Source organism: Limanda limanda, chromosome 11 (assembly GCF_963576545.1).
Source record: "Limanda limanda chromosome 11, fLimLim1.1, whole genome shotgun sequence".
NCBI classification, from domain to species: Eukaryota; Metazoa; Chordata; class Actinopteri; order Pleuronectiformes; family Pleuronectidae; genus Limanda; species Limanda limanda.
Window position 1 is genome coordinate 20,216,836 of NC_083646.1, and position 27,998 is coordinate 20,244,833.

Genomic DNA, 27,998 nt, shown 5'->3' on the forward strand with positions numbered 1-27,998 from the left:
TTGGAACTTCTCTCAGTGACGCATGTTGGCATAACCACAAAAATGGACATGTTTCAGCCAAGAGAAGAAATACATTTTTATCTCACAATATATCTAAAAAACAGCCATAAGCCATTTTCCGATATAAACTCTGGAAAAACGTTTTTTCCAGAGTTTTTCTTTCACAGATGAAGACTGCAGCAGGGGATCCTCGGTCAGACGCTTTCACAACAGAATCAATTCCCTGGTGCCGGTGTGGCAGCATCAAGGAGGCAGGATGCGATTCCCCTGCAGAAATCATGTGTTTTGGTTTATGGCACATCGACACCGCGATCAGTTTTTCAGTTTTGTGTCTGTTTGCATGTTAGAAAGGTCATGAACATACCCACACTCATGGTGAGACCTCTGGATAACCTCATGATGTTTTCTCACATTTGGACATTTGGGTTGCCAGAGAGTAACCACAGCAACTGACTTGGACGTTAGCGTTCTCACATACAGCCCCTCTGGAGTTCAGTGCATGACTGAAGACAGCTAAAGTGACTCTTCAGTCCAACTTCTGAAACCTTCATGAGGTCTCTTTCAGCATCCTGCTTTGTGGGGAGATCACCCTAGGTCTGCCCACAAAACTATATGGAAACTTTGAAAAAAAATCTATAAACAATAAATGTACACAAAGCTGATTTGTTTAACCAAATCAGAACGAAATAATTCTTTTTTTTAAAGCAAGTAGAGACGTATGGAAACATCAAACAGTGTTGCATGACATTGTGAGAGATTTTCAAAGCTGGTGTTGAAGAAAAATCCTGGCTGTTTCTGCAGGTTGGTGCAGGAAGAAGACTACAGAGTAAAGACACGGGCCATTATGTTTCACATTCAGAACTGCTTCAACCCCTAACCAAATAGTAACTAAAAAGGAATCATGGTTAAAGATCAGTTTTGTGCCATGCTTGATCCATTGTCAAAAAAAAAAGAAACATTTGTGCTTTGTATGCGGAAAAACCTTTGGCCACAAAGAATGACCATGTTACACCTTGATTCAAATCAAATCCAAATAAAACAGAGTGGTGGTTTTGGACTACCGGGGCTGGTTGCTGTTTTATGGCAGATGCTGAATCATTGCATGGGTCTGGCAGGTGGGAGGTAAAAGGCATCAGAGGGGGAAGAAAACACCAAGAGAGCAGATTTTTAAAGGAGGAAGGAAAATGTGCGAGCGGAGACTGAGATGCAATGGAAAGCCCCCCCGGTACGAACCATATACACCGTCTGCTGCTGACACCTACTCACACAAACATGCTCCTGCATGCACACGCAGAAGCTTTCACAAACACACATTTATTTAGATTCGTAAAGACTCAAACGTTCAACAAACGCTATGCTCCAATGAAATGAAAAACAACAGCAACAAACTTCTCATCATGGCTTATCCAAACATGCAAAGTAAACAGTTGTAACCAACCGCCCCCCCCCCCCGAGCCTCGTGTCACACACTATAGATCCTAGCATGGAACCTATACAGTCTCATCAAAGAGTTTCAGTTCGAGGTGGAAGAGTGAGTCACGACTGTTATTTCCCGTCTCCTCAAGTTCACAAATCAAAGTACGTCGAATCAGAAACACACAGAAACATGTCCATTCTATTCGACATGTTCTGGATATCCCAGTAACCTGGCAGCCCAATGTGCATGCCCCGAGCTGCCAGCAGGGTCGCTCTGCGGTCTGCAAATTGTTTATGGTGATGCGGCGAGGAGAGGTATCATAGCAACATTGTTTAAAAACAGTACGAAAAGACACAAGTACAAAAATAAACAGCATTTCTCGTGGTTTGTAGGAGAATGTTGTGTTTTCGTGTTAATCTGCGCGTAACACTTAGTTTTATATCAACCATTTAAAATGCCTCAAGAATCCTCTTCCTCCAAGACAGAGCCTGCTGTCGTTCACAGGGGGAAATAAAATGGTTAAGTATGTCTTTTTAAATCTTTGGAGGCAATGGAAGCCAGCAAGATGCCTTCTGTTCTCGACTATCTCTGCAGAAACTTAACTTACAGACAACTAAGACACCTATACCAGCCTTGTGTTTTCTCTCGCTGCCTTGCAATATAAAACAAAACTGTTACAGCTCTGGCCAGCGCTGAACGCTACATGGATGAAATTCAGTGTTGGTCCCGGCCTGTGCCAAGCCAAAAAGCTGTAACAACAAGAACAAGCACTAACTCAAATCTTCAGGGTTTATTTGGTTTGAGTTCCACACTGTCAGATACTGGCGAGACTGCTTTTGGCCACACAGCAGTGTAGAGAGGAAAATGAAGTTAGAAAAGTGCTTCAATCCAGGCATTTTTATAAGAACTGATTTATCAGATCAGAAAAACACTGAATGGAAAAAAATGTAATTAAGTTGTGTAAATTGTGAGGACAAGTTGTTATTTTGGCCGTGCTTGAAGAGAAAAGTTTTTTCCAGGTCATTATAAGATGCTGGAATACGAAACCGGGCATATAAAAGCGTTTCATTTCTTGTTTTTGTATTTACGAACCGTAAAGATTTGATAACCTATTTTAACATTTTTCGTTTTAGTTCAACATCCTGGAAAATTTGCATATATACTTTTTGTTTCTTAAATAAGAAACAGACGTGGAAAATGAAATAACGTGCATTTGTGTGCTCCTTGGATCATCCGACCTCCAGACTTTGGGAGTTGTTCTGACTCTGGTTTGTGTTCATGTGCTCTAAGTCGGAATGCAGAAAAAACATGGATACTGTGAATAAAATGTGTGCATTTAAACAACACGTCTGTCCAATATTTGTATAGCAACGAAAAACAAGAACAAGGATCAGGTGTGACGGGAGTATTTAATGCACGTTAACCATCACATACCAATCATACACTGCTGGATACACTGGAAGGCCACATATACAGTATGTGTAAACTTAAAATTAGGTTAGAGTAGAGTTACCAGTGCTGCTGCAGATGCGATTAAAGGAAAATACTAACACTGGACGTAGTGCACAGCAAACGAGAGCCGGGAGTAATAGTCAACAGCTCAAACTGTCAGAATCAAACCCAGCAAGTTGAAGAGTAATGCCAAACAGTATCTCAGTTCAAATGACTCAGTGTCACAGACCATCAGCTTTCCTCTTAGATATTCAGCAAGGGAACTTCAACATCAAGAATTCTAAATGAAGTTTGGCATGTTTGTCAAAGCACTTCAAAATACAGAGCCATCCTAAAAGAATTAGTGGAGAGTGGAAGTCGGTTATAAAAGCAGGTTTTCTGATGAACACCTGTGTTGTGTTCAGCATGGAAGATGCGTACAAATTCCCTGAGATGACCAGTATGTTTACTCCTAAACTCCTCAATGTAGATAAGCATTTAATATTGTCATAAAACTGAGGGTTATGTTTTATGTAGGCTCAAAAGGTCTGGGAGTGAGCTTTTTTTTGTCAGTTTGCAGCCTCACTGCCCACACTGTTCCTTATAGTCTCTTATTATTGCTGTGAATAGGAGATGAAGTCCCTCTGTATTTTCTCAGGAGGAGGTGCATGTGTGAACGCAAATGTCAGAGTGAGACGCTCAGCTTGTCTGCAGACTTTCTCTGCCTGATAACCTCATAAAGTCTGTAGATATCCAGGAGACGTTGATGTGTAAACAGCAGGGGAACCCAACTGGATTAACCACGAGCAGGTGGGGGTGTAGATGATACTTCTAAAAATGAAAAAACAAATTAATAATTCTTGTTTGTGAGAGAAAGAAGTTCCTCCTAAATTTTGCTGCTACATTGACACCCTCCATCATAAAGAAAGTGCCTTCATTCACTCAAGCCCAAGTGTGATAACAGAGTTGTGACAGTGGAGGGAAGGTCTGGACTCGGTGGGGGTATTTAATGTATACCCAGATAAAAATGCTCTGTATTTATAAAGTCCGTTTCTAGTCTTGATGACTGTTCAAACTTGTGGCATTCGCCCATTCACACACATTCATACAGTCACACACATCAAATTGGGGAAATTAGGGGTTCAGTGTTAAATGGAGGAACAAGCTCCTGCTGGTTTACATTCCATCACGTGGAATGGAGGAGCAGGGGATCGAACCTCCAACCCTCTGGTTAGTGGAATACTCGTTCTACCTCCTGAGCAACAGCAAATGAAGAGATTAGTTGACTGTGTTGTTTTTGTGTTAGCATTTTTTCTCACATTGAAAACAAAATTTCAGTGGAAAGGAGGAAGTGACGTGATGTGACAGGGACCAGTCAGGTAAAAATGACTGGACAGGAGCTCGTGAGTTGGCAGAGTTATGGCGATAGCATGGCTACACTAACCTTAGAGCATTATCTCCTGGGTGTAGCTTCATACAGATATGAGAGTGGTGTATTTTCCAATATGAGCTATTCTCTTATATCAAAGCCAGATTAAAAGTTTTTCAATATCACTGTGTATTTTAAGGTCCCAATGTATTGAAAACAATGCAAGAGAATAAGGATCAGTAACACTGGCAGAGAAAGTGCAGTTTAACAAAGTCAAAGCAAGATAGAGATAGATTGTCACATTGTGAAACAAACAGATGCAAGTAGGCATGCAGGTGAGCGGGGCTCAGCCGGTCCTTAGCAGGCCCACCTGTGCAGAACGGACAGGTGTGAGTGTGTTGGGAGCAAGGAGGCAGCTCACACCCAGCGGCGATAGGGGTGTGATACCCTCCACAGGTCCCGGAGTAGAAAACATTTGAGCATCATGCGTGTATCCTGGCCCTGACTAACGTACACCCCCATGGATAACACATTCCGCTCAGCTAAACAACCGTGAGAGTGGTCGGTGTAATCGGCAAAGTAGATATCGACTCAGCAAGGGATGCTCACAAACACACACACACACACACACATACACTGACAAACACACACACACACACAAACACACACACAGTACCCCTACAGCTCAATCAGACCCTCCCAAAAGGCACTGAGGTGCATCGCTGAAATTCAAACCCTGCACAGACAGCACACTTCACTGCTGAGAGGCCGAGCAACTCATCCTGAAAGATGTAATTTCTCAGGGAGAAGGATGGTGTGGGGGGGTGGATGCAGGGACCAAAGTGGGCTGGAGGTGGAAGAGATAAAGAGACGACTTGAAATAGAAAAATAAAAGAAATGGAGGAACAAGCATCTGCTGGTACTTTTACGCACCGGACTCTGGATGATATACTGTAGTGCAGAAGGGAGGCTGGAGGAAGAAGTAGTTTGCTATTAGTTCATAAAAAAGTCATTTTTAAAGCAGTTGCAAATATATCACTCAAAGCACAGAGAATATTAATATTTCCTCTCTGTAATGTTCTTCCTGTGTTCACAGATATTTCCTTTGGCACCTCCAGCTTCCTCCCACTTTGCAAATATGTGCAGGTCTAGTGAGACTGGAGACTCAAATTTGCTCATTAGTGCGAATGTCAGTGTGAGGGTGTGTGTCTGCAGATTGACCTGTCCAGGTTGTTTCCATGCCTTCAGCCCAGTGCATGCTGGGATTGGCTCGTAGTATCCCTGAATACGATAGTTAGGGAAAATGTGTGAATGAATGAAAATTGCATTGCTACACCCTCGATGGTGTCTTATATTTTTATATGTTCCACCCAGTCCGAGGTATTAGTGCTTTATGATCCTTACAAGACTAGAAGAGGAAATGTGTCACAGCCACCATGTTTGCCATCTTGGTAGTGTGTGTATGCGTGTGTGTAAGTGTGTGTGTGTGTGTGTATGGGGGGGTGGTAATTATGTGTGTACCCACTTGGCAGTTGAGAGTCATTAAAAATGGGCGTGAGGGAGCCATCCAGCGGTTTCTTGTCATTAATGAAAAACAGCACTGACAACCGCAGGAAATCACAAATACACACTATAAACACAAGATGAAGCACAAAATCCAAATACACGCATTGGCTGTTTTGTCTTTGACTCTTGGCTCCCTGCTACTAACACTTTTTTCTAACCTTCTTTCCGGTCGTATTAAGACTGATGACCCTTTAAACACCCATAAAGACAGGCACGTACAGACGCACTTGTCCTTTTGTCAAACCAACTACCATATGTGAAGCAGAACAAAACAATTTCTTTCTGGTGGTTCATTTAAAGTTTGAAATAAACACGACTGGATTGCATAGTTTTCTCGAACTCAACTCTGTGATAAATCCAGGATGGCGATATCAACGTCAAATATGGTCATTGCGGGTGGGCTGTGAATAGGTGGAAGACGGACGAGGAAGTTGTGTGACAAGCCGTTCAATCACCGCCTTTACTTCCTGTGCCAACAACCCTCATCACTTCCAGGCGAGTGTCTTTAAAGAGGATGTGTTGTGCTCGGAGCTGCTCTGCACTTTCTCAACCGCAGCTCTATCACTTCAAACACAACGTCCCTCAACTGTTTGTTTACAGGCTGCACAGCATTGATTGTATGGCAAACAGTGTGTAGGCCTGAGCACAGAACATACAGCACATGAGGAACCCTTGGCCATCGGTGAAGCAGCCGGTTTGATCCCTTTCTCTGCTCAAGGCTGTCATCTAGTGGCACCGACTATAATGGTGCTAGAGAGAATTAGCTCTGAAGTTGCTGTATGATTAGTTGCAAAATAACCGAACTCCCTTAAATCACAGGATTTGCCCCTCGCTTCTCTCTCAGCCCACTCTTGGTTCTCTGTCTCACTGCTCTGCTTTCTCCCGAGCGTGGCATGAGTTTCACATAGCTGCGTCAGCCGTGAACCCCTGTGGTGATTTGTAGCACTATAATGGCTCCTCCACTGCTGTGCTGCTCCTCCCAGACACTGAGATAACAGCTCTCACCTTACCCCGATCGACAGCTGAAGGGGCTGCAGAGGGCTTCCAGGGGTGGATGAGGGCGCCGGTGATGACCTCAGGGGCGGGGGAGGCAAGGAGAGAAGGGGCGGAGGACCTGCAGGTGTCCCAACCTCCCTGGCTACGGACAGGTGCACTGCACCTGTGCACCATACGGATGTTCAGTCACTCACGTGTGTGTGTGTGTCTGGAAACTCCTGAACTCCAGCTGGGCGCATTTACTCTTTGGCCTTCACACGCTTCCCTACCTATGATAACCCTTATAACACACACACACACACACACACACACACACACACACACACACACACACACACACACACACACACACACACACACACACACACACACACACACACACACACATTCTCTGCCTATAAATCGTGGGTTTTAGCAGCTATGACTTTGGGATGAAAACCAATGTCCCTGCAGAGTTGAACTTCATGTCATGTCTTTTAAATGAACTCTGCACTGCTTCATTCATGCTTCACACCCACTCCGGACAAATTGCAGTAAAGAAACATTATTTCTATGTCGTCAAATGTACTTTGCATGACCTGTTGCCACCACGACCCAACCCCAGATTTAATATCAGGTCAACAGGTATCGTTCACTGGCCGACAAATGTGTGGAAGCGCCATCCATTGCAATCACAGCTAACCATGACTCATAAAGACATCATGACTATAACCTCCCTCCTCTGACTGTCCAGCTTGGCTCCTGTACAAGGCAACACAGTTCACTTACTACACTTCTTTTTCTCTACTGTGCTATTTGCTTCTACAATCTGAATAAAGTGTGGTAAAGTTGAACAATCCATGTGCTTTACAGTACAGTTTTGCCATTCAAACAATTATATAGTGGCACTTTCTCTATCATACACCCATCACACACTGCAATCACAACCATCATGTAAAAATAACAATCAGTATTATTATTTGGTTCTAATTTTTTATTATATGTTTAGATTTAAGTTTGCTGCACATGTGGGTTGTGCATTTTGTGCTCACTAAGCCTTTTTGTGTTCCAGCTGATTCAGCAGTCTGAAGGTTTCTATCAGATTTCGGGCAGAGGGGAGTTTAATCAGGAGCCATTGTTCCGAACGAGCGGCCCGCTCCTCTTGCAGGGAGTCAGCTTTGAGAAAAAAGAGAGGAGTAAAGGGCAGAGGTGAGATGGGTGAGGAGGGGAAGGAGAGGGCTGGGAGAGGGGAGGTGGACAAAGGGAGTGGAAGATGAGGATTGAACTAATGTAAAATATATATATGAAATATAGGAGGGAAGAAAAGTAAAGACTTAAGTAAATCAAAGAAGGACCTAATTTTATTTATTATGTTGCAAACCAGTGGGTGGAAAATGACAATTTTATACAGGTTCGATCTCAAACTGTTCTATTGTCACTGAATTACATCAGGAAACGAAACCAGATCTAACAAGTAGGCTACACACACACACACACACACAAAGACAGAATTTCCTCAACGTCTGGACTGCATTACACGGTGTCGAGAGGAAACCCCCTCCTCCCTAATTATAGTCTGCATCATTGGAGACTGAGGGCTCTTGAGAAAAACGTTTTATCACTGTATTGTGGCAGAGAGAACACACACACACACATACAGACACACACACACAGCACTTTTCAAACCAACAATAGACAGCGGCAGCATTAAAACTACCACCATCAGCATTGATGGGGTCTTCTTATGTGGCAAAAGTGGCACTTATTATTTACAAGTGACGAGAAAAGAAAAGCCAGAGAGAGAGAGGACAGAAGCAACGAGCACAGAAAGACTGGGTCTCTCACTGCGGCATCATTTGATTACGCCCGATGATGATGGACAACTGAAGGGCACTGTGGGAACTGTAAACAAAAGGCACCACAAACGATGGCGAGCGGAGTATCATGTGATGGGGCCTGGAACTCTCTGCCTGAACAGGGAAGTGTGGTGGAGAAGGCAGAGGCCCAACTGATAAACAGAGTGAAGGGGTAATGTACATAAAGGCCCGAATGCGTCGCTCGCAGGAGATGAATAATGAGCCGGGCTGTGGTTGGAAAACAACAAAAGCTGCTGACTAACTGTAGCGGTGTGTGGTGAGGTGGGGACGCTCTGTCATCTGGGCTCTCGCCTGCGCGGGGGGGGGGCCCTCTTTCACCTAAACATGCTGTGTCTGAATAGAGCAGGACCGTGGCTCTAAGTGTAGGTAGACTCTATATGTCTTAGTAGCACTTTTTCTTAATATTAATAAATCATTAAAAAATACAGTCAAAATAAGAGTGAGTCCATAGAAAGCTGGTACATAAGGCCTGTAAATACATAAGAGGTAAATTAAAGACAGGGCTAATCATTATAGTAAATACACTTCTTAATTCAAATAGATCTATTTACAACTAGGGTTGCAAAATTCCGGGAATATTCAAAGTGGGAAACTTTCCATTGGAATTAACGGGAATATACGGGAATATACGGGAATATACGGGAATTAACGGGAATTAACAGGAATATACGGGAATTAATGGGAATTAATGGGAATAAACTGGAAATGTTGTGGGTATTTTATACTAGCTGTATTTAACTTGTCATATACAGACATAAATATGAACATTTTGTTTTGTCATAGGCTGATTTGAGCCCTGAGGAAACTTTGGGCACTTGACTAAACACCTCTGCATCGTTGTGTCATTCTTAACATAGGTCTTTGCACAGTATTTGCAAATGTACACAGCCTTTCCTTCTACATTGTTTGGGGTGAAATGTCTCCACACATGAGATAGTGCACGTGGCATTGTTCTGTAGAATAAGATGAGAAAAAAGTTTGTAAAAAAACACTAATGCAATGCTAGAGATATAAATAGTTAGCCAAACAATTGGAATCGTCTGTAAAAATATTTTACAATTGATGGATAAATGAATGGAAATAGGCTAGATGAACAGATGAACAATCCTCAATCAGCATGCTCATATATTTTCCCCAGTAATATCATCGAAACTTACCTGACTAGTCCTGCACACTACAGCAGGCCTCAATAGCCCTGCTGTAGTGTGCAGGATGCTGGGAATTATCTGTGCATGTGATGGAAGAATGATCAGTGGAGGGTTGAAATTCAATGTGCAGCTTGTGCTGCATTCCATACATCTTTAAAATAAAGTTTTGAATGATGTTTTTATTGCTCAGCGTTTAATTTGCTTTTTTTTTTTTTTTTTTTTCAAAATTCCCAAAATTCCCAAGCTTAACTTCCCATGGAATGTTTCCGGAAATTTACCGAAAACTTTTTGCCCCTTTGCAACCCTATTTACAACAGAGATGCCGATACTGTCAACAACTCGACATTTAAAATGCAACTTTCTGTTGATATGAAGCACTGATCACCCTGTGGTCTTTTTTTCAGAATGTTCTATGTGGCTCTGGGGGAGCTTGGTAAAAACATGACACTATACCTCTGATTATGTCAACAGGATAATCACAACAAAAAGATTGGTAGGATTTTGAATCCGAAAGATGTGGAGTTTTGCCTTTCACATATGAGAAAAACGCAGCAGTGTATAGTTCAGGTCAGGGGCGGTCAGGACAACTGGAAAATCTCAGAAGCGATCAGTTTACGGGTGATGCCTGAGTACAGCCTGCAGGAGGCAGGACATGATGTATAAATTCCACTGTGGAGATTGCGTTTTTGTGTCTACACCAGCATCGGCCTCTATCACCAAAAGCCCTCGAATCTGGTGGTTTTTCCAAGTTGACATCGTCGCCTCTGCTACATGTACGACACATCTTTTTTAGACATTTGTGTTCTCACATACAGCCACTCCGGAGAGTTTCAGGACAATAGCTAGAGATCAGTGCATGTCTGAAAGCAGCCCTGGGAAGTTAAGGATTCAATGTTCTGGGAGCTTAAACCATATTAATCTTATACATCTTATATCAGGATTTCACAGCCTCTGTTGTTTAAATTTTGATAATTCCATTAATTCTCTTTTGCAAGTATTTCTCATGAAAGCAAATCACTGCAATATAAATGTAAGGCTTTAGACTGTATGTCCATGCAATAGTTAAGGTTAGGGTGCGGTTGTTGTAGTTGTAACCCCCATTTACAAGAAAAGGATCATTTGGAAACATTTTATCCATTTATTTGCAAAATAATAAGTACAGGAGTAAAAGTAATAACAATTAAAATAGTAAGAAAGATTAAAAAAAGCACAATTATAACAAATAAGTTTACACTGTGTTACTCTCTTGAATCCACTACCAAACTGATTCGTGGTCTGTCTTTTCGGTAAGACACTGAAGAGTTGTTTTGTCAGATCTCCTGAGGCATCAAATTATTCTCCATTCAAATCAGATTTGTTCTCCTCCTTCCTCTTGTTGACTCCGCTGAAATACTTCTCTCTGAAGGCATTGTGTCCCTGGAAGGGGCTGAAGCCTGGATCCGCCAGATGAGCCAGGCTGTCGAACTCCTGCAAAGAGACAAACTTAGAGATCATCGTACTGCACTTACTTAACCCTGCTCCCGAGAAGTGTTGCCTGTTTTCCCAAATTAACGAGCCTTCATAAGACACTGCATCATTATATGGATTTTAATATGTGCTTGAAAACATCAGTTTTTATGAGTAAAATCCAAACTTGTATCCAGCTTCCTTGGATGTTTTCCTGTTCAGATTCAGATTAAATTTTGCTAATAAAAACGAAACTGGACAAGTAAAAATAGTCTGTATTTATAAAGTGCTTCTCTAGTCTTGATACTCACTCAAAGTGCCTCACAGTACACTTCTGCTATTCATACACACATTCATACAGTGCACCAATGGGCAGCACTTTCTCTATCACACATCCCTTACACACTGCCGACACTGCTGTCAGGGGTTTAGTATCTTAGGACACTTTGGCACGCGGAATGTGGGAGACTGGGATTGAACCTCCAACCCGTTGGACAACCCGCCATGCCTCAAGAGCCACAGCCGACATGTATGCCTTTTTCTTCAAAAGGAGCACATGTGCAGATTTGATAACACCATATCAATACATATGTCATCTTGAAGGTTCTCTTCTCCTTCCCAGTCTATGACGCTCCTCCCACCACATGTCTGTATATTATCCCAAGGTTTGCATAACTTTTCCATGTTTGTATGTCGGAGCAGGGCTGTGCTCTTGTGTCTGAACAATGTATATGAACTGTTATGAATCCCTACAACTAAACAGTTTGTCTTGGCTGTAAGGTAGCCGTTGGTCAACGGAGGGATGAAGGGAGAAAAAAAAAACAGAGATGCTGGGAGGAGGAATAATGAGGTGAGTTGAGTTGGACAGGATGACTCTGATGCTGGGGCCTGTAAGTTTTCAGCTAACACCTCTCGTTTGCTTGCTGATACTGCCAAGCAAACTAAAAACTGTTTCCATAACCACGTGGAGAAAAAACTCAGAGCGGTAACAAGACTAACAGACCTAACCATGACCCCAAATGAAGAAGAATAGAGAGGCATGACTACAACCAACTGACAAACAGTGGAAATAATCACTCGGTCTTTGCCAACAATTATACAGGTGGAGGGATCCATATAATCAATGTGAAATACTTATTTGCCTAATTTAACACCATGTCATGACCCATAAATTAAAAAGATGAGAGTGTGTTCTGCACTAGTTTAGCATAACCAGCAATTAGCCTGGCCCTGCTTTACTGTCAAAACACTGGAAGAGTGTGAGTCCACACATGTCATAGACATGCAAACCCATTCTAGTGTTCGCCCTGATAAACGGAAAGGAAAAAAAAGCGAGAGATACCAGTCAGATAAGATCAAACAAGTGCGTGTTCGTGTGTGTGTCATACGAGGCCCTTTATGGGAGCAATTTGGGGTTTTGAAGTGGAACGGATGACAGATCCGAAGATGGATTGTTTTCCATACGATGTGATTAAGCCATTTAGGGTTTCAGTTTAAAAGAAATGAGCCAATGGCAGCCAGATGGTGAGGATTAACCCGAGACAGACAGAGAGACACCATCACTTCCACTGGGATGACATGTCAAAAAACATACACAGGCATATCCTGCATACATGTAAATGACACCTACTTATGTCGTTACATATACATTGTACAAACAATTGTATGCTATACACATTAAAAAAAACACGGCACAGGCGGAAACACCAGTGCTCCCTGTTTACATAAAAGTCACATCTATGTTGCTGTTCATGCTCACACATACAAACACGTTGAACTAATTCTGCAGCACGCACAGGTTGCTATGTGCAAATGTGTTTGTCATTTATGCTACGTGACCACGTTGCATAACTTTAAACAATATATTTACACTGTATGTTTATATGTAGGTTTAAATCCTGAGGACAAATGGTGCCAAATGAGGTGGAGAGGAGCTATATGAGCAGAGTTTTGTGGGTCAATTATTTTCTGCAGTAATTTGCTTTAAGACCAAGAACAAATCACCAATCACATCACAGAGATGGATTATAGGTTACGGTCACCATAGCAACGTCTGCATCCATTCTCCAGCTTTAATTTAAGATTGCTTACATTCTTGCTTTTAATCTAAATACCCTCCATGTTTTAATAAAAGGAGTAAAGTACAGAGTATTGGTTGTTGTAGAACTGTGTGTTTTATCCTCGTAAATTAAAATCATATTTTTATCCACAGATCTCATACATGGCCTCCGTGGAATCTAACTGAGGGAGATCCATCAGAGCAACCTCTAACCCCTTGGAGGTGGAAAATGTTTGTCATGAATCATCAGATCAATTTTCTCTTACCCTTGTGCCATTTGATTGATTAATAAATTCAGCTCCAATACAAACACATTCAGAAGCATAAGCACACACCTCTGGCTCCTTGATCTTCTCCATGGTGATGAGGCGTCGTGATGTGTGGCTGGAGAGCATCTGCTCACAGTTACTGATGAGCCGGAGACATGGATTAAGAGGAACCGTCTCCTCACAGTAACTGGAAAGGACAAAGACACAAAGTTATTCATCTCCAAAAGGACACAGAAAGACAGGCGTAGAGCACTTTCCTTCTTTTGGGCATGATGCACTGACTGGGCACACTCAGAGAAATAGATGAGAGGGAACTTGTAAGGCCCCAGTGACTGTTCAGTTTGTCAGGAGGCAGTAAAAAAAAGTCTCTCTGGACACAGGGACCAATCCTGTCAATATTACAACCAAATTTGAGTTTCTCTGCTTTCTACGCCAACACCTTTCTCACTAAATCCCTGCACATGTGACGGTTGGAGCGAGACCACAGCAGACACAGCTTTCTGTGCACAGATGATGCTGGAAAAAGTGACTCTGACCCGACAGGTCGACTGCTGCTCTGTCATCACAGCCTGGCCAGGTTAGGAACCATTACCAGCACATGAGGTATGTGTTTGCATATTTGTGTCGGTAGCACTTTCTCCTGCACCATCCCTGGTAGCGACAGTCTCGAATCAAAGCCAGACTTGCATGTCACTGTTTGCCTGCACTATCACCATGGCTACATGCAGGGCTTCTGCGGCTACAGGAGGTTTGGTCGTCGCGGCGAGGCGATAACTCTCTCCTGCCAATCAGGAGTTGTTAGCAGTCAGGTCGACCTGTTGGAATGGTGTTACCGTCTAAGTGGAGGGTCGTCTTCACTGCTTATTCTTCATTACAGTAGATTTTATAGAGGGCACCTTTACATAGGCTGCTTCTGATCACTGACTATTTTGTTTTACACTATTTTTCTTTCACCTTATATACGACAAATAAATCTACAGAAAGTAAAGATAACACAGTAAATGTACTTTGTTACATCCCACCACTGGAAGCAATGAACAATGGCTTTTAATAGAAGTGTCGAATAACTAAATGAATGATTGGCTAAAATGTCAGAAAAAATATACTGAGGTAAAAAATGATGGGCTGAAAATTAAACATTTGTACTCAACGACACAAGTATCACCTTACTTCTGACAGTTTAACTTTTTACTCTACGTCTTCACTTCACTTGTTTATGTTGTAATTAGGTGAGTTTATGGCTGTGATGACGGATGCTCCATCGTCTGTCTTTATACGTTTTCTTTCTGTCGTATATATAATTAAAAGGGGAGACAGGGAAGAGAGTTTAAGGGGTCTAACTTGATGTAGGTGCTGTCTTTTGCTGACAGGACTTTGTGTCACCTGTCATCACACACGCACACACACACACAACTCCCCTTTCTCATGAGGCAGACAGACACACACAATCCCCACTGCTTCTATCACAGCCATAGCCGTGGATACACACATATGTGGGGGTGATAGAAACCCGATATATCCCCTGTAGAGCCCCAGATTAGGCCCAGGAGACAGGCTACGTCTGAGCTTACACACACAGACATACGTATTGAAAAACCCACGTTGGGATTGTGCACAGAAACACACACACTCATAGGTCGGCATGCAGACCACAAGGACAGATAGTTCACATATCTGACTTGGCTGGCCTCAGACGTTTATTTTGGCTCGGTGCTCTGACAGGCACAGTGTCGAGCACCGGTAGATGAGTAGCAAAGACAAATGTGTGAACATGACGACACACATGTATGCATGTGCTCATACACCAGACCACACACATTCATGCCTATTTAGAAACCTAAACTATGCCACGTTATCCCTTAAAGTAGCAGTTTATAGATGAGTTTGATGATACACTGACTTGGAAAAGGGAAGATGCTGCAGCTTTCATTCAGTGCAACCTTGGGCCTAAACCCTGATAATCACTGCTTAAATTGCCAGAATCAGGGCCAGAAGATCGAGGGTAATGCTGAACTCTAGATCCATTAAAAAGTATCTCCAATATTCAGTGAGGAAATATATAGATGAAGAATTCTAAACAGAGTTCGGTGTATTTGTTGCACCTCTTCTGTTTCAAGCAGCCGGGGATCATGGGTTATGTCCCCCTTTTAGTTGTGTTTCAGTTCCGTTTATCGGACTATGCCGTCAAGTGATTGAATGGCCTTGTATTTAAATTTTTCGCCTGGACACAGAGCCGAACAGAATAATTCACTACATAGCGATGCAGAGGGCGCTGTTGCTTTAAATAGACAAATGCAAAGGGATGTGAACAAAAGTCAAAGATTTGCAAGCAGTGTGAGTACATTTGTACTTTTTCACAAACACACATGGAAAAAAGGAGAGGATGCATGATGGTCTTATTGCCTTCTGGTCTTATAATCAGGGCCCTGAAGGAGTCTCAGCCCTGCAGGGTTTTTCTTCAGTTATTGCCACCGTCTGTTGTGGTCTTAAACCTAAACAGTCAAACAGCTGCACTTCCAGTCAGCACTTACACTTTCTGCATAAAACGCAGAACATCCAACAATGTACAGCTCTGTTTCCGAGGAGCCTTCTTATATGTGGCCAACTCCCTCACTGTCAGTTGTGGTTTACTGAGGCCAAGCTGTATGGGCGGGAAAACCTCAACACACCTGAACACTGTCATGCACACAGGTGGTTACATAAAGAGGTCAATGTTTTATAGGAGTGGGAATGGAATAGTGCTGATGGGAAATGCTCAAAGGTAAAACAAAAAAACAAGTGGGAAAGTGAAGGGGAATGCTGTTTTTGTGGATCTAATGAATTTACAAAGCCAGGTTAAATTATATGTAACATTTGGTTTTTATAAAAAGTTACCTTTTTTATAATATGATCCGTCTTTTCTTCATGTTGTTTGGTTATTTAAGAATTGATTATGTCAATAATAGTTTTGGAGGTTGTGCTCTGAATATTAAGTCTGTATTGTTGAGTTGTGGTTTATGGTATAAGTCTGCCCCCTATTGATGGAAACTATTATTTGGAGAATAGCATAATTTTAAAAACAGGGCTCTCCATTGTTACCACAGTTTACCCTGTTTTATAAATAGAATGTATGTAAACATAAATCTTTTTTTCTGCACCAAGGCATTTTTTAAACAAAAAGTCATATATGAAGTGTCAGTAACACAGTCAGTAATGACAGTAACAGACATCAGCATGCTGAGCCTGAATGTAACTGTCAGAGGCTGAATTAAAACATAAACTACGAAAAACCATGAATGTGAACAGGCTCAACATACAGTAAGTTTGTAGACTCACTCTGGCCTGTAGACAGGCAGCCAATAGACGAGCCTCCCACCAATGACCAGGTGAAGAGCTGAGAAGTTTAACAGGTCTGTGAAGATGTCACTGAGATGGTACGCCTGTGAGACGGGGACGTGAGACTCTAAGTATCTGGGCAGAAGATTGAAACAAATGTGAACAGGGTTAGAACAGAGTAATGATGACAAACACACATTCGGAAGTTACAAACTATTTGCTGAAGTTTTACAGTTGCAGAGATTGTTTAAGGATCTAATGGAAAGTTGCTCTCAAGCACATGTCAGGCTTATGCTTTTAAAAATTATCTCAGAGAAACAGGCCCAGACACTATTAGTCTGATTGTAGATAAGATAGAAGGTGAACTTACATGCCGTCAGCAGGTTTAGTGACGTCTTTGTTGGAGCCTGTTCGCCTTGTGGACTCACGGATACCATATGGAGCTGAAAACAAAAGAAACACAGAGGAATTTCAAAAACAAGAACTCAGAATTCAAATTGTGTACAGTCCTCGAAATATTCCTATATTATTTCATTAAGACATCTGCATTATTTCTTGAGAAATTCACAAAAATATTGAAAAATACCCATCTCACAATTATAAAGAAAGTGGATCTGTCACCTAAATTTAATTCAGAAGTCCTTGGCCCATACACCACCCTGCCACCAAGTTTCAATAAAATCTGATTGACTATTAACATAACTTCCTTGGTGGAGGTTTTTTGTCTTTTGTTACAAAAGACAAAGAGAGAGGAACCTAAAGCCTGCAGAAGTGTAGCTGCAGAACAAACTAGTTGTGATACAGCAAAAAACAATAATCCATTGTGTGTTAAACACTGCAAGTAAAATGTGTACAAGTAAAGCAGATAATTTCTACAGTGGTGGTCTGGCAAAGATTCAGGTTTATGGACAAGCAGCGATTTGGATATTGGTTTTCTCAGAATACGTCTACCCGCTCAAAATGTTAACAGCCCCATCTAAAAAAACATAAGCAGCTAGAATTATACCACAGATACGATACATTGATAAAAGGTTTTCATACTCTGAATTTCTAAAATGTTTAATGTGTTTGTTAAGAACATAACCGGCACCTACGATCAGTAATAATGGCATCGAACAGAGCAGCCTCCCTCCACACAGACTTGGATGCATCAGACACCATCACATCCACATACATCTTCTCTTTGCCATATTGCCGCAGGTTAGCTCTGATATTCTCATCGGGTCCTCGCCATTTCTGGTTTGTACGGCTCGAGCGACCTGAAAAACAGACGCACATTTAGGAAATCTCGATGATAATAACATCAAAAGACCAAGTAAGCTCAGAGTAGAAAAAAATTACCTCTGCCATGAATGGTGTTGTAATCAATGTCAATTCCACAGACATAGGCTCCAAAATGAGAACATGCTACCAACAGGCTTCCTGAAACAGAGACAAAGAACTGACTCTTGAGGTCCCACACAGGTGGAAGTCTGTGGGTGAGGGGCAGTGGCAGAAATAACTCACCTGTGCCAACAAACGGGTCAAAAACCAGGTCATTCTCTTTGACCCTAGCGTGGTTGGCCATGATGAATGAGAGGCCGGCATCCATACTGGTGTTTCCAATGAAGTGTCTGTTCTTCACACTGTGGGAGCGAATCAGTTCTCGCTGACCGTCCGCTATCTGGTACAGGATGAGGAGTGTTCAGCTGCAGGTTAACTTTTCTTAGTCTGATGCAAACACAAAGTCCTGAGTCTCACCCATCGGCCAAAGTATATGTAGTATGGATCCTCTGGGATGTTGTTGGGGTCTGTGCCGTAATCCTCCAACAAGCAGAAGATGTGCTGGGAGTTCTTCAGGCTCACTGTGCCCTCAAATGGAAGATACTCCATAGCCTGACATGAAAGTACAGATCATGATGTTCTGAACATATACACAAGCTTTCAGAGAAAAAAACACTACATACATTTCTGAACACATCCCACAAATCTTAAGACTCACATTAATCCTTTTGATTCTGTCTGGAAACTCGAGAGTCTTGTTGAAAGTGTAGACGTTGATTTTGTAGGTGGAGTCTTTGTGCAGGAATGGTGTCTGTAGAGGAATATGGAGGAGGAGCATAAATATAAATGAAAACATATAATATACTCTAGATTACATCAAATGGATTCCATGGGTTTGTCTGTATGACACAATACAACAATATACTGTAGCACCACAAACCATTAGCTCTGATGGGTAGGTCAAGAGGGATGTTCTGAGTTCACTGTGCGTCTTTCCGTGGCCCCATAACTCAAAAGCTGACCTGCAAGGTAAATGCATCTTAACCTACATCTACATTACAGTCACTACAGTGCAGGAAATACTGCCACGGTGACAAGACCACAGATTAATGAATGCATGGCAGGGACATTGCTTACTTTGCACAAACAGATCTGGCCATGATGCCACGGACATCGTCCTCACACAAACCATCCAGACACCAGAAAGGAGCCTGGAGAGAAGAAGAGAGAAGTTCAGCGGCTGTCTTGATCCCTGTCATGTCATGTCATTCTGTAGCAACATACTTTATTAGGCACAGCAATGAAAACGAAGGAATATGAATTATAACAAATGCACTGGACAGGCAAACCTTTTCTTTGAAGTGTTCACCAGGATGGAAGGGTTTTCCTCTGAGGGCCAGCAGAGCTTTAATCTCCTGCAAGAGGGGGCGGAAAAAGCAGAAGTACTGACTCATGCATCTATTGGACAATATTACACTAACAGGCAGATTAAGGAGAAACAATGGGGATAAATCGCGTTTATAAAGTGTGGGAACGTTAAAGTTCTTTTGTTAGACCCTTTCCGTGTGGTAAATGCCCATGTTGGTCATTCTGTCTCAAACCATCACACTTTTGTTACGCACATCACAGATATTAATGGAATTTTTCATGCTGATTTGGTCACATGAGAAAACTAAAGAACTGAAATTGCATGAGTCTTGGATATGGGCTCTGTGTCACATCTCCTTAAAAACAGGTAATACAGAGAAATGGCTCTCATATCGTTTTAAAGCTCTTTGCTTCATAGTTATCTAAACAGTAGGCTTTACCCAATATAAAAGAATAACAGCATCATAACAGTAATTATAACAGTTGAAGATTTACATTTTCACCAAAGATAAAAATATATCCTAAAATAATATCAAGACCCACAAAAAATGTTTGGTCTTTGGTTTTTGATAGTTGCTGAGATATCGTTATGTAACTGAATTGGCATCACATCACAAATTCTTAATAATGTTGTAGAGCAGCAGTTATTGATCAGCGCATGTTAAGACACACAGCAGGCCAGCTTTCCAAACTAGATGTTTATTCAATAGATTGAAAGCAGTGGCCATTCTTAATTGCATTATAAGTACTTATATGAAACTTTCATTCTAATTGTGACCAGTAAGAGGAATCAGAGGAATACCCCTTTAAGTTAATTTCTATTGGAAGGACACATGTTATCACAGGAACAGAGTCAAATATATTTAAAGTAGAAACACTCAAATAAACCGATCATGATTCTGTTTCATAACAAGTGTCCATTACAGCTTATGCATTCTGCAAAGTGTGTCCACTGGGGCAGGGAAATGAAACAATGTGAATAGTTATCACAGTGTAATTTTCATCAATAGCAATACAACAAAGGTTCAATATATATGTTGATTTATTGTTTATGCATTGTGACAACACAGTGAGGAATAATAACACATGGCTGATACACCTCAGATTTGTCGTTATCCTTAATAAAGAATAAATTAAACCCACAACCTTGTATCAGGTGCACAGATCAGTATTTAAATGTATCATTAATAATAATGTGCTCTAATGATCAACGTCCCCTGATTTGTCCATAGCATCCGGCCCTAGTGTCCATTTGATCCGGTAACTGGTCCCAGCCATGGAGACAGAACACACAGAGACAGGTCAGGTGGAGAAACGTGCTAGAAGAAACTAGATCCTCTCATGGAGCTACATCAGACAGTGAGTTGTCCCAGGTTGACAAGCTAGGTGTGTTAGCTAACCCAGAGCCCCGCACGGCAGGCGGGACTCCGCCCCCACTCCCCAAAGGATTTAACTTCTACACGAAGGGACGGACAGAGGCCGCGAGTAGTTTATGCAGGTTACCGGTAACCTGAAGTCCAGATTATCCTGAGCCAGATGTAGCAGATACTGGAGGCGTGTTCGACTGCTGGAAGCCGCCATCTTTGTTGCGATCTCAAAATACGTCCGGCTGGAAACCCGGCTCTGAAACAACGTACCCAGGTGTGGGTTAAATTCAAATTACCATAAATGGTTGTAGAATGGGCTCCTCTCTTTTGTTTATTCAAACACTGAAGCTGGATGGTGCCAACATTTTTTTTCCAGGTGCTCATTGAACACATGTCATGTTTACCGGCTGTTATTCTCTGCAGAATCTTGGCATCATTGGTTTTTATCACTATTTCAGATACTTTATATTATTTATTTTTAACCAACTAAATTATGTAATCGCCATGTTGTTGTTTTTGTGTCATGCACAGATTTGTATAATACAGTAACGTGAGTAGACAAAGTCGCGTCCTCTCTTGTCTCTAATCTGCTTTTCTTCAGAGCACCCTGTCATCTCCTGATACTCACCGCTCATTGGCTGTTAATATCTTCTCTAGCAGCCATTGGCCGACACCGACGTCCATCACAGCGGGTTTTCCAGGCGTCTCTTGCTCACTCCTGCTGCTGTCAGCACTGCTGCAGAGATGCCAGGTGAGATTCACATGGAACCACAGGATTGATGGGTTTTTTTTAACTTCTGAAACCATGACAGGGTGCTGCAGGTGAAGTGGGGATCCAGTCAGTGTCTGACATGTAAGTTCAATCATGTCTGATCAGTGTTTGCTCCAAGTCTCTGAAAGGTTGTAAAGGTTGGATTGAGCCAGGCTACTTTACAAAGCAAGATGTCCACTCATTGTATACTTCTACACTGATTTCGTAAAATGTTTGACTTCTTTTCTTCAGTTGTTATGAAATGTTTGAAAACAACAATCAGGTGAAAGGTACAAAACCTGTAATCCCAAAGATTACTGACATGAGTTTAGGTTGTTGATATGAAATTTGCATATTAACACAAACCATAACACCAAGGTTTACCAAAACTACATATGATTGTTTTGTTCTTCTAATAGAAATATTGAACAAAGGATTTGGTCTGATAACCAAGATTATGCATTATAATAATAAATAATATAATAATAAATATTTATATGTTTTCATAAAACTCCCTGGACCCACATCCAGACTTAAATTGAATGGGATCTTCCAGGCTTCAGCCTTTCACAAAGTTCAGTGGTGGTTATTGGTTTATTAGTTTGTAAAATGCCCAATTACAGTTATATAATCTTCTCCTAACAGAGCCAGTGATGGGGACAAACAGCCAGAGCACGGCCACGGTGGACACTGAAGATGACGCCCCAGCTCCAGCTCTGCTTGGCGACAACCCTGCATTGGGCATTGTCTCTGTGAAAGGCTTAAAGGAGAACTGGCAGAAGTGGTCTGACCAGCACCAGGAATACCAGAAGCACAACCCCTTCAGTCACGATGCCAGGCCCAGTGCAGTAGTCCCTCAGAGGGGGCAGGATGACTACGGGAGGCCCCTGGGGGGCTCCATGACGGAGCAGCGGGGGAAGGATGCTCACTCGCGCATCAGCATAGAGGTTCAGGAGCTGTGTGAGGTGATCAGGAACATTGGGGAGCCGAGAGACTGCGACGGGGAAGGAACCAGCTGCGATGGGAAATCCGTTCGTGTAGAATTTGGGAAACTGTTTGAGCATTATGTGAATATCTCGAATAAACTGGTTGGGATTCTTTTGCGAGCGAGGAAGCAGAGGCTGTTGGACTTTGAGGGGGAGATGCTGTGGCAGGGGAAGGATGAGCATGTGGTTATTACTCTGTTTGAATGAACTGGATTAGTGTTGATGCCTTTATTCCTGTTGCATCTCCAAAGAACCTCAAAGAACATTAGATGTACAAGTGCATTTTCTCTAAATGCTACAAACAAAATAATCTAACCTACTGTTCCGAGGCACACAAGTTAATGGACTAAAATAAGTCATTGACAGTTAGAAATATTGTAATATATAATGCCAATTAGCAGCATTTTTGAGCAGTTGACAATTGAGTTTTAAAAAAAATTATAGTCCTCTAAACCATTTGTTCCTATGTCTAATATAAGGATGAAAGTCCATCCATCTATTATATATACCACTTATCCTTTTTAGGATCGCGGAGGGAGCTGGAGCCAATCCCGGCTGCCATTGAGCAAGAGGCAGTGTAGACCCTGAGCCAAGCACCAGCACATTACAGGTCTGACAAACAGAGACAAACAATCATTCCACCGTTTTAGAACCCAGTCTTTTGATTGTGGGAGGAAGCAGGAGAAAATTCAAACATGCAAACTGCCAATCCGTGATTCATACCGGGAACCTTGTTGCTGTGAGTGAGCGTTAACCATCGCACCAGGAACAAAATCAATAGGGTATATGACAAACAAGCTTTTATATTTAACGATAAAGACATCAGGGATATAATGGATGTAAAAGGTCAATTCTACCTCATATTTCCCACCTTTGTAGCAGTTTGCAGCAACTACCTGGTTACTTAAAGTACAAAATTGATTTACATTATTATACCAGATTCATTTCTGTGATGCTAACTGCATTAGGTGTGGGGAAACCTTACAGCTTTTTAATGTAGTTGAGGTGTTGCAGTGAGCAGCTGAGATGAAGTCAGAGTGGTTAATGAGAGTGAACCAAAGAGAACATGAGGCTCCCTGTGACAGACAATATGGTGCTATAGGATGAACCTGATCCGACTTGGCTTGGGTGCTTCAGAGTGTGTATTTATTACCAGTGTGCTTGTAATTTAGGAAACCTTGTTGTAGTTTGAAACTCAGAATACATGAACCACAAAGACAGTGTGAAACAGTATGATGAACTACTGAGGCTGCTGCTATTGGAAGAGCACACACTGCCATGCACATTCATTTTACTTTCTTAACACGAGCAGCAGCTGATTGATAGATAAACCACAACTTCTCATTGTCTTATAATAAAGTAACTAAATACAAAGTGTCCTGTTTGTTTTCTATTACTTGGAGGTGTTGTATGATCCTTAAGCACTAACTGCTGCATTTAAACTAATGAATGGGAAAGAGAGAGAGGTTCTAAACTGACAACATTATTAGGACTTTATACAATAGAAACACACTGAAGTCACCTCAGTGGAAGAGATTCAGACTGAGCAGAAACAATAAATTATTTATTCTAAATCAACATTTCTGAAAGTGCAGTACAGTAGGATTTCTTCACATTCCATTAATATATTAGGGAATAATACAGCTGCATTCGTAGTTACAACATGCACCATCTAGCTAGTTCATATTATTTATTAACACGGTTGGAGAACATTTCTTCAATTCAAACGATGAGTAAATAAGGCATTTAATTCAGAGCCTCGTCAATGGTGATTGAAGATGGTAATGGTAAATGGTTTTGTATTTATATAGAAATTATATAAAAAGACTGGGGATCGAACTACCGACCTTCAGGTTGGAGGACGACCGCTCTACCCCTCAGCCACAGCCGCCCTGATGTCACTTGGTGCATTAGAGTGAACTGCTGTTTGATCTCTCAACATATGATTCATATCAATTGATCTTTAAAAGTACATTCCTATAAGTCAAACCTGTGAAGCACTTGGGCACTGCTGCATGACGAGAGACCAGTTTATGAATCATCACTTCTCTAGCTGTGAAATGAAAATGATCTCAGTAAGTCTATTGTTCCATTCATCTCTCCAGTCCTCTCAGTAGAAAAAGACTGCCTTCAACAAAAAGCTCTGGATCACACTGTCTGAAACTTGGTCCAAAGAGTGAATAATGATTTATCTTTGGTGGATGAAAGAAGATTTAATTCACTTCTTCTTCTGTAAAAATACAAAAACTTATGTTAAAGTCTCAAGCAGCAAGACACATTATTTGGCTTTGCTAAAGCTTTCACTTTGGCTTTAAGTGTGAAGTGTTTTCACAAAACAAAAAACCTTAGTGGTCACTTATTATAAACATCATGGAAATACAAATATCATTTGTTGTGTTCATAGAGGCAGCAACCTAATGTGGGCATGCAACATCCAACATGACAACTGCAAGAGGCTGGATGGTCCAGTCGCTGCATCCCAGCCGAGTGCTGCAGGAAGTGCATTCAAGCGGTCTGTTCTTTAGAGTTGAGAATTTCAATCAGCTGCTCTGCCTGCAAAATATCCATGAAAAGGAGAGAACAGAAATTATAATGAAAACAGACCTGCTTCATCTTAAACATCAACCTGACTAAACTGATGTACGGGACTAAATATGAGTTTGACTGTAGGTCTACGGTGCGCGGTCTCCCAGTCGAGTTATCATAATACAAATAAATCGATTATATAGCAGGTGGCAGTATCTGGCTTTACTTTTAATCTATGTCCAAAAATCCCACCATATTATTATGGACTCATCTTGTCTAGAGAAACCCCAGAGGAATCCCTCTTCAAAATAACAGACAGAAATGTGCAGGCACAGTAAAGACTGGCTGGGGATTAATCAGATAAGAAAAATATAAGACCACAAGTCTTTTAAAACATGGTGCCTGCAAGAGACTGACACTTTGCTAATAACTCAATTATATACAATGTATAAAGCCCAATTCAAATGTAAAAAATGGGGCTTACCGTGATAAACCAATAGGAATTGAGCCTGTAGAATAGGCGAGACATGAAGCCCATTTGGCTGGCAGGTGCCAGGACATGAAGGTGTAAGTGTGTAACCGAACAGAATGGGGGCCAATGGAAACCAAACCTGCAGGCACAGGAGAGTGTTAGTGTTGACAACGATGTTTACTGAGTTTAAGTCGCTCAGCTGTTACAACAACAAAGCAACAGGGAGGTTACCAAAGCTAAGTAATCAGTCAGAAACAATCACACAGCATCTTACTAAATTATTTATCACAGTTCCGATTAGATTCAGCACTAATGCTCACTTGGTAAATACAGTTCAAAGGTAAAACTACTCCAAAGTACATACTATAATGATCAGTACTGATAACTAGAACTTTTATCTGTGTCTGATTATCAGTGCCAGTCACTATTTGTTATCAGAGAAACGTAAGTAACGCTGTGCCTGAGGTTGATTTGATCAAGATACAAAAGCGCCATCACTGAAAATGTTTGGGGTGTTCCTTTTGAAGTCGACAGGAGCATGTGACACAAACTGAAAGTGTGAAAAGGTACAAACAAGGAAAAGTAGCCTACCTGACGTCACTGAGGTCTGTAAAATTGTTTTTCTGTAGGATCTCCTTCCCTTTCTCAATCATTCGCTTCACTGAGGGTAACAACCAAAACAAAAAACTTGTAAAACTACTTTCCATCAATTTCAGGATTTTTTTCTAACAAACAACGTTGCCATTCCATTCCAGTTTAATCAGTTGCTGAATATAAGATAGAAAGAACTATACCTTGTTCATAGCATATTTAGCATTTCTTGTAACACAAGGTACAAGCAATGCATAGCCAGTGAAATAACATATGTTGACATGAATTGAAACCAGAGACATGCAGTGGTAACATCCTTTTCAAAGTGCAAATATTTCCACAGGCACGTTGATCAAACCTTACCCAAAGGCACGTGTTCTTTACTGAGGGATTTACAGTTCCCTACATGTCTGGTTGGGACAACGAGGTAGTGGTGAGGAACTGCAGGTTTAATGTCTCTGAAACACGAAATCTCTTCATCCTGGGGCAGAGATGAATGAATAAACAACAAGTCAGCAAGTAGAAGTTGATTCTTGTGCTTCAAGACTGGGAGGGTTCAAGTGCACAGGCTTGTGTGTTTACTTCATGTGGAGTCCTTGAAATCCTTGAGTTGTGACACAGATATTTCACCTCACTCTTGCTCATCGTGACCCCCACTGCCTCAAATTTCAAAATAATTTATTTTAGAATCTTTATTGAAAGTAAAGGGGAATTTGGCTATTTTGTCATCCTGCATTCATGACTTGCTTATATTAAATAGTATTTACAAAATGCATGAGAGATGACACAGTTGAATTTCTACAGTAACATCATCTGAAACCTGACATACAGACAGTGGGGGTCAACATTAACTAAACTGAGTTGAAATATCTGTCACCTCTTAAGAATTTGTTTAAATTAACATTTAATACGAGCAAGTTATGAGTGCCATAATGAAAAGTAGCAAAGTGCAGCTGGCGTGACCGGGTTTTTCGCAAACAACCGACCACATGAGCTCATTGTGTTTGCTGTTTGGCATAATAACAATCATAACTAGTAAAATAACAAGTGAACAACCGGCTCTTTTCTGCTTTGTATGGTTTCTCGGAAGGTTGTGACCCTGGAAGGACATAGCATCAACATCCGTCCAGAGATCTGATCACAAGGGGACAGCTGTTTTCCAAGCTTGGGCCTCTATTCTGAATTAACTCAGTGTTGTTAGTGATCGGGCAAAGGGTTGGTAAATCTGGGCTACAGTAAAACTAGCTTGTTAGCTACAGAGGCTACTTCAGCTTGCATTGTAAAAACTGGACAACAGATTAAAGTAGTTTATATCGCTAACTCTGGCTCATTAATGACATATTATCTGTTGATTAATTAGCACTATCGCTGTAAAATAAAAGAACAAACAAAACACAATGTACGTATATGATGGCTGGGTGTGGTTCACTTGGCAAAACAAATCAATAAACCAGAATATCTGCAACAATAGCACTTAATAAGAAACTTGACAATTAAATTACTTTTTAAATAAACCTACAGAGACACGAAAACATGAGCTTCATCTTCACAAAGCTAGTTTTTGTTATCAGAGAGACTTGTAAACACACAAAATAAACAGGCTAGCTAGCTAGCTAGCTAAAAGCTTCTTCGTCATACATTAAAGGATTTTAAATATTCTCACACAGAGAAGAAGCTCCGTTCCCATTTCATGGTGTACAATCTTGCAGAAGATACATTTCTTGTCGTATCCTTCCGCTGGTTCGCTGCTGCTTTTAGAAATTTCAGCCTGAGCAGATTGAGTCGCTGCAACTTCCGCCATG

At 41.4% G+C, this 27,998-nt stretch overlaps 3 protein-coding genes across 3 annotated transcripts; 1 reads left to right on the top strand and 2 right to left on the bottom strand.

Moving 5' to 3' along the window:
- Window positions 1-10,907: 10,907 nt before the first annotated feature.
- trmt11 (tRNA methyltransferase 11 homolog) lies at window positions 10,908-21,084 on the bottom strand. The gene is made up of 13 exons (XM_061081640.1): window positions 21,007-21,084; window positions 19,485-19,550; window positions 19,273-19,346; window positions 19,076-19,157; window positions 18,854-18,946; window positions 18,613-18,747; window positions 18,379-18,535; window positions 18,214-18,294; window positions 17,967-18,131; window positions 17,243-17,315; window positions 16,873-17,007; window positions 13,624-13,744; window positions 10,908-11,250 (listed from the first exon to the last, which is right to left on the bottom strand). Exons 1-13 carry the CDS (start codon window positions 21,082-21,084, stop codon window positions 11,116-11,118), a joined length of 1,395 nt encoding a protein of 464 aa, XP_060937623.1. The 3' UTR covers window positions 10,908-11,115.
- Window positions 21,085-22,274: 1,190 nt separating this feature from the next.
- On the top strand, window positions 22,275-22,814 carry si:dkey-29b11.3 (actin-binding Rho-activating protein-like). Its single transcript, XM_061081847.1, has one exon. The coding sequence runs from the start codon at window positions 22,275-22,277 to the stop codon at window positions 22,812-22,814; it is 540 nt and encodes a 179-aa protein (XP_060937830.1).
- A 1,344-nt stretch (window positions 22,815-24,158) lies between these two features.
- On the bottom strand, window positions 24,159-27,998 carry hint3 (histidine triad nucleotide binding protein 3). The gene is made up of 5 exons (XM_061081642.1): window positions 27,860-27,998; window positions 26,560-26,677; window positions 26,197-26,266; window positions 25,618-25,744; window positions 24,159-25,160 (listed from the first exon to the last, which is right to left on the bottom strand). The coding sequence occupies exons 1-5, from the start codon at window positions 27,995-27,997 to the stop codon at window positions 25,113-25,115; spliced, it is 501 nt and encodes a 166-aa protein (XP_060937625.1). The 5' UTR covers window position 27,998; the 3' UTR covers window positions 24,159-25,112.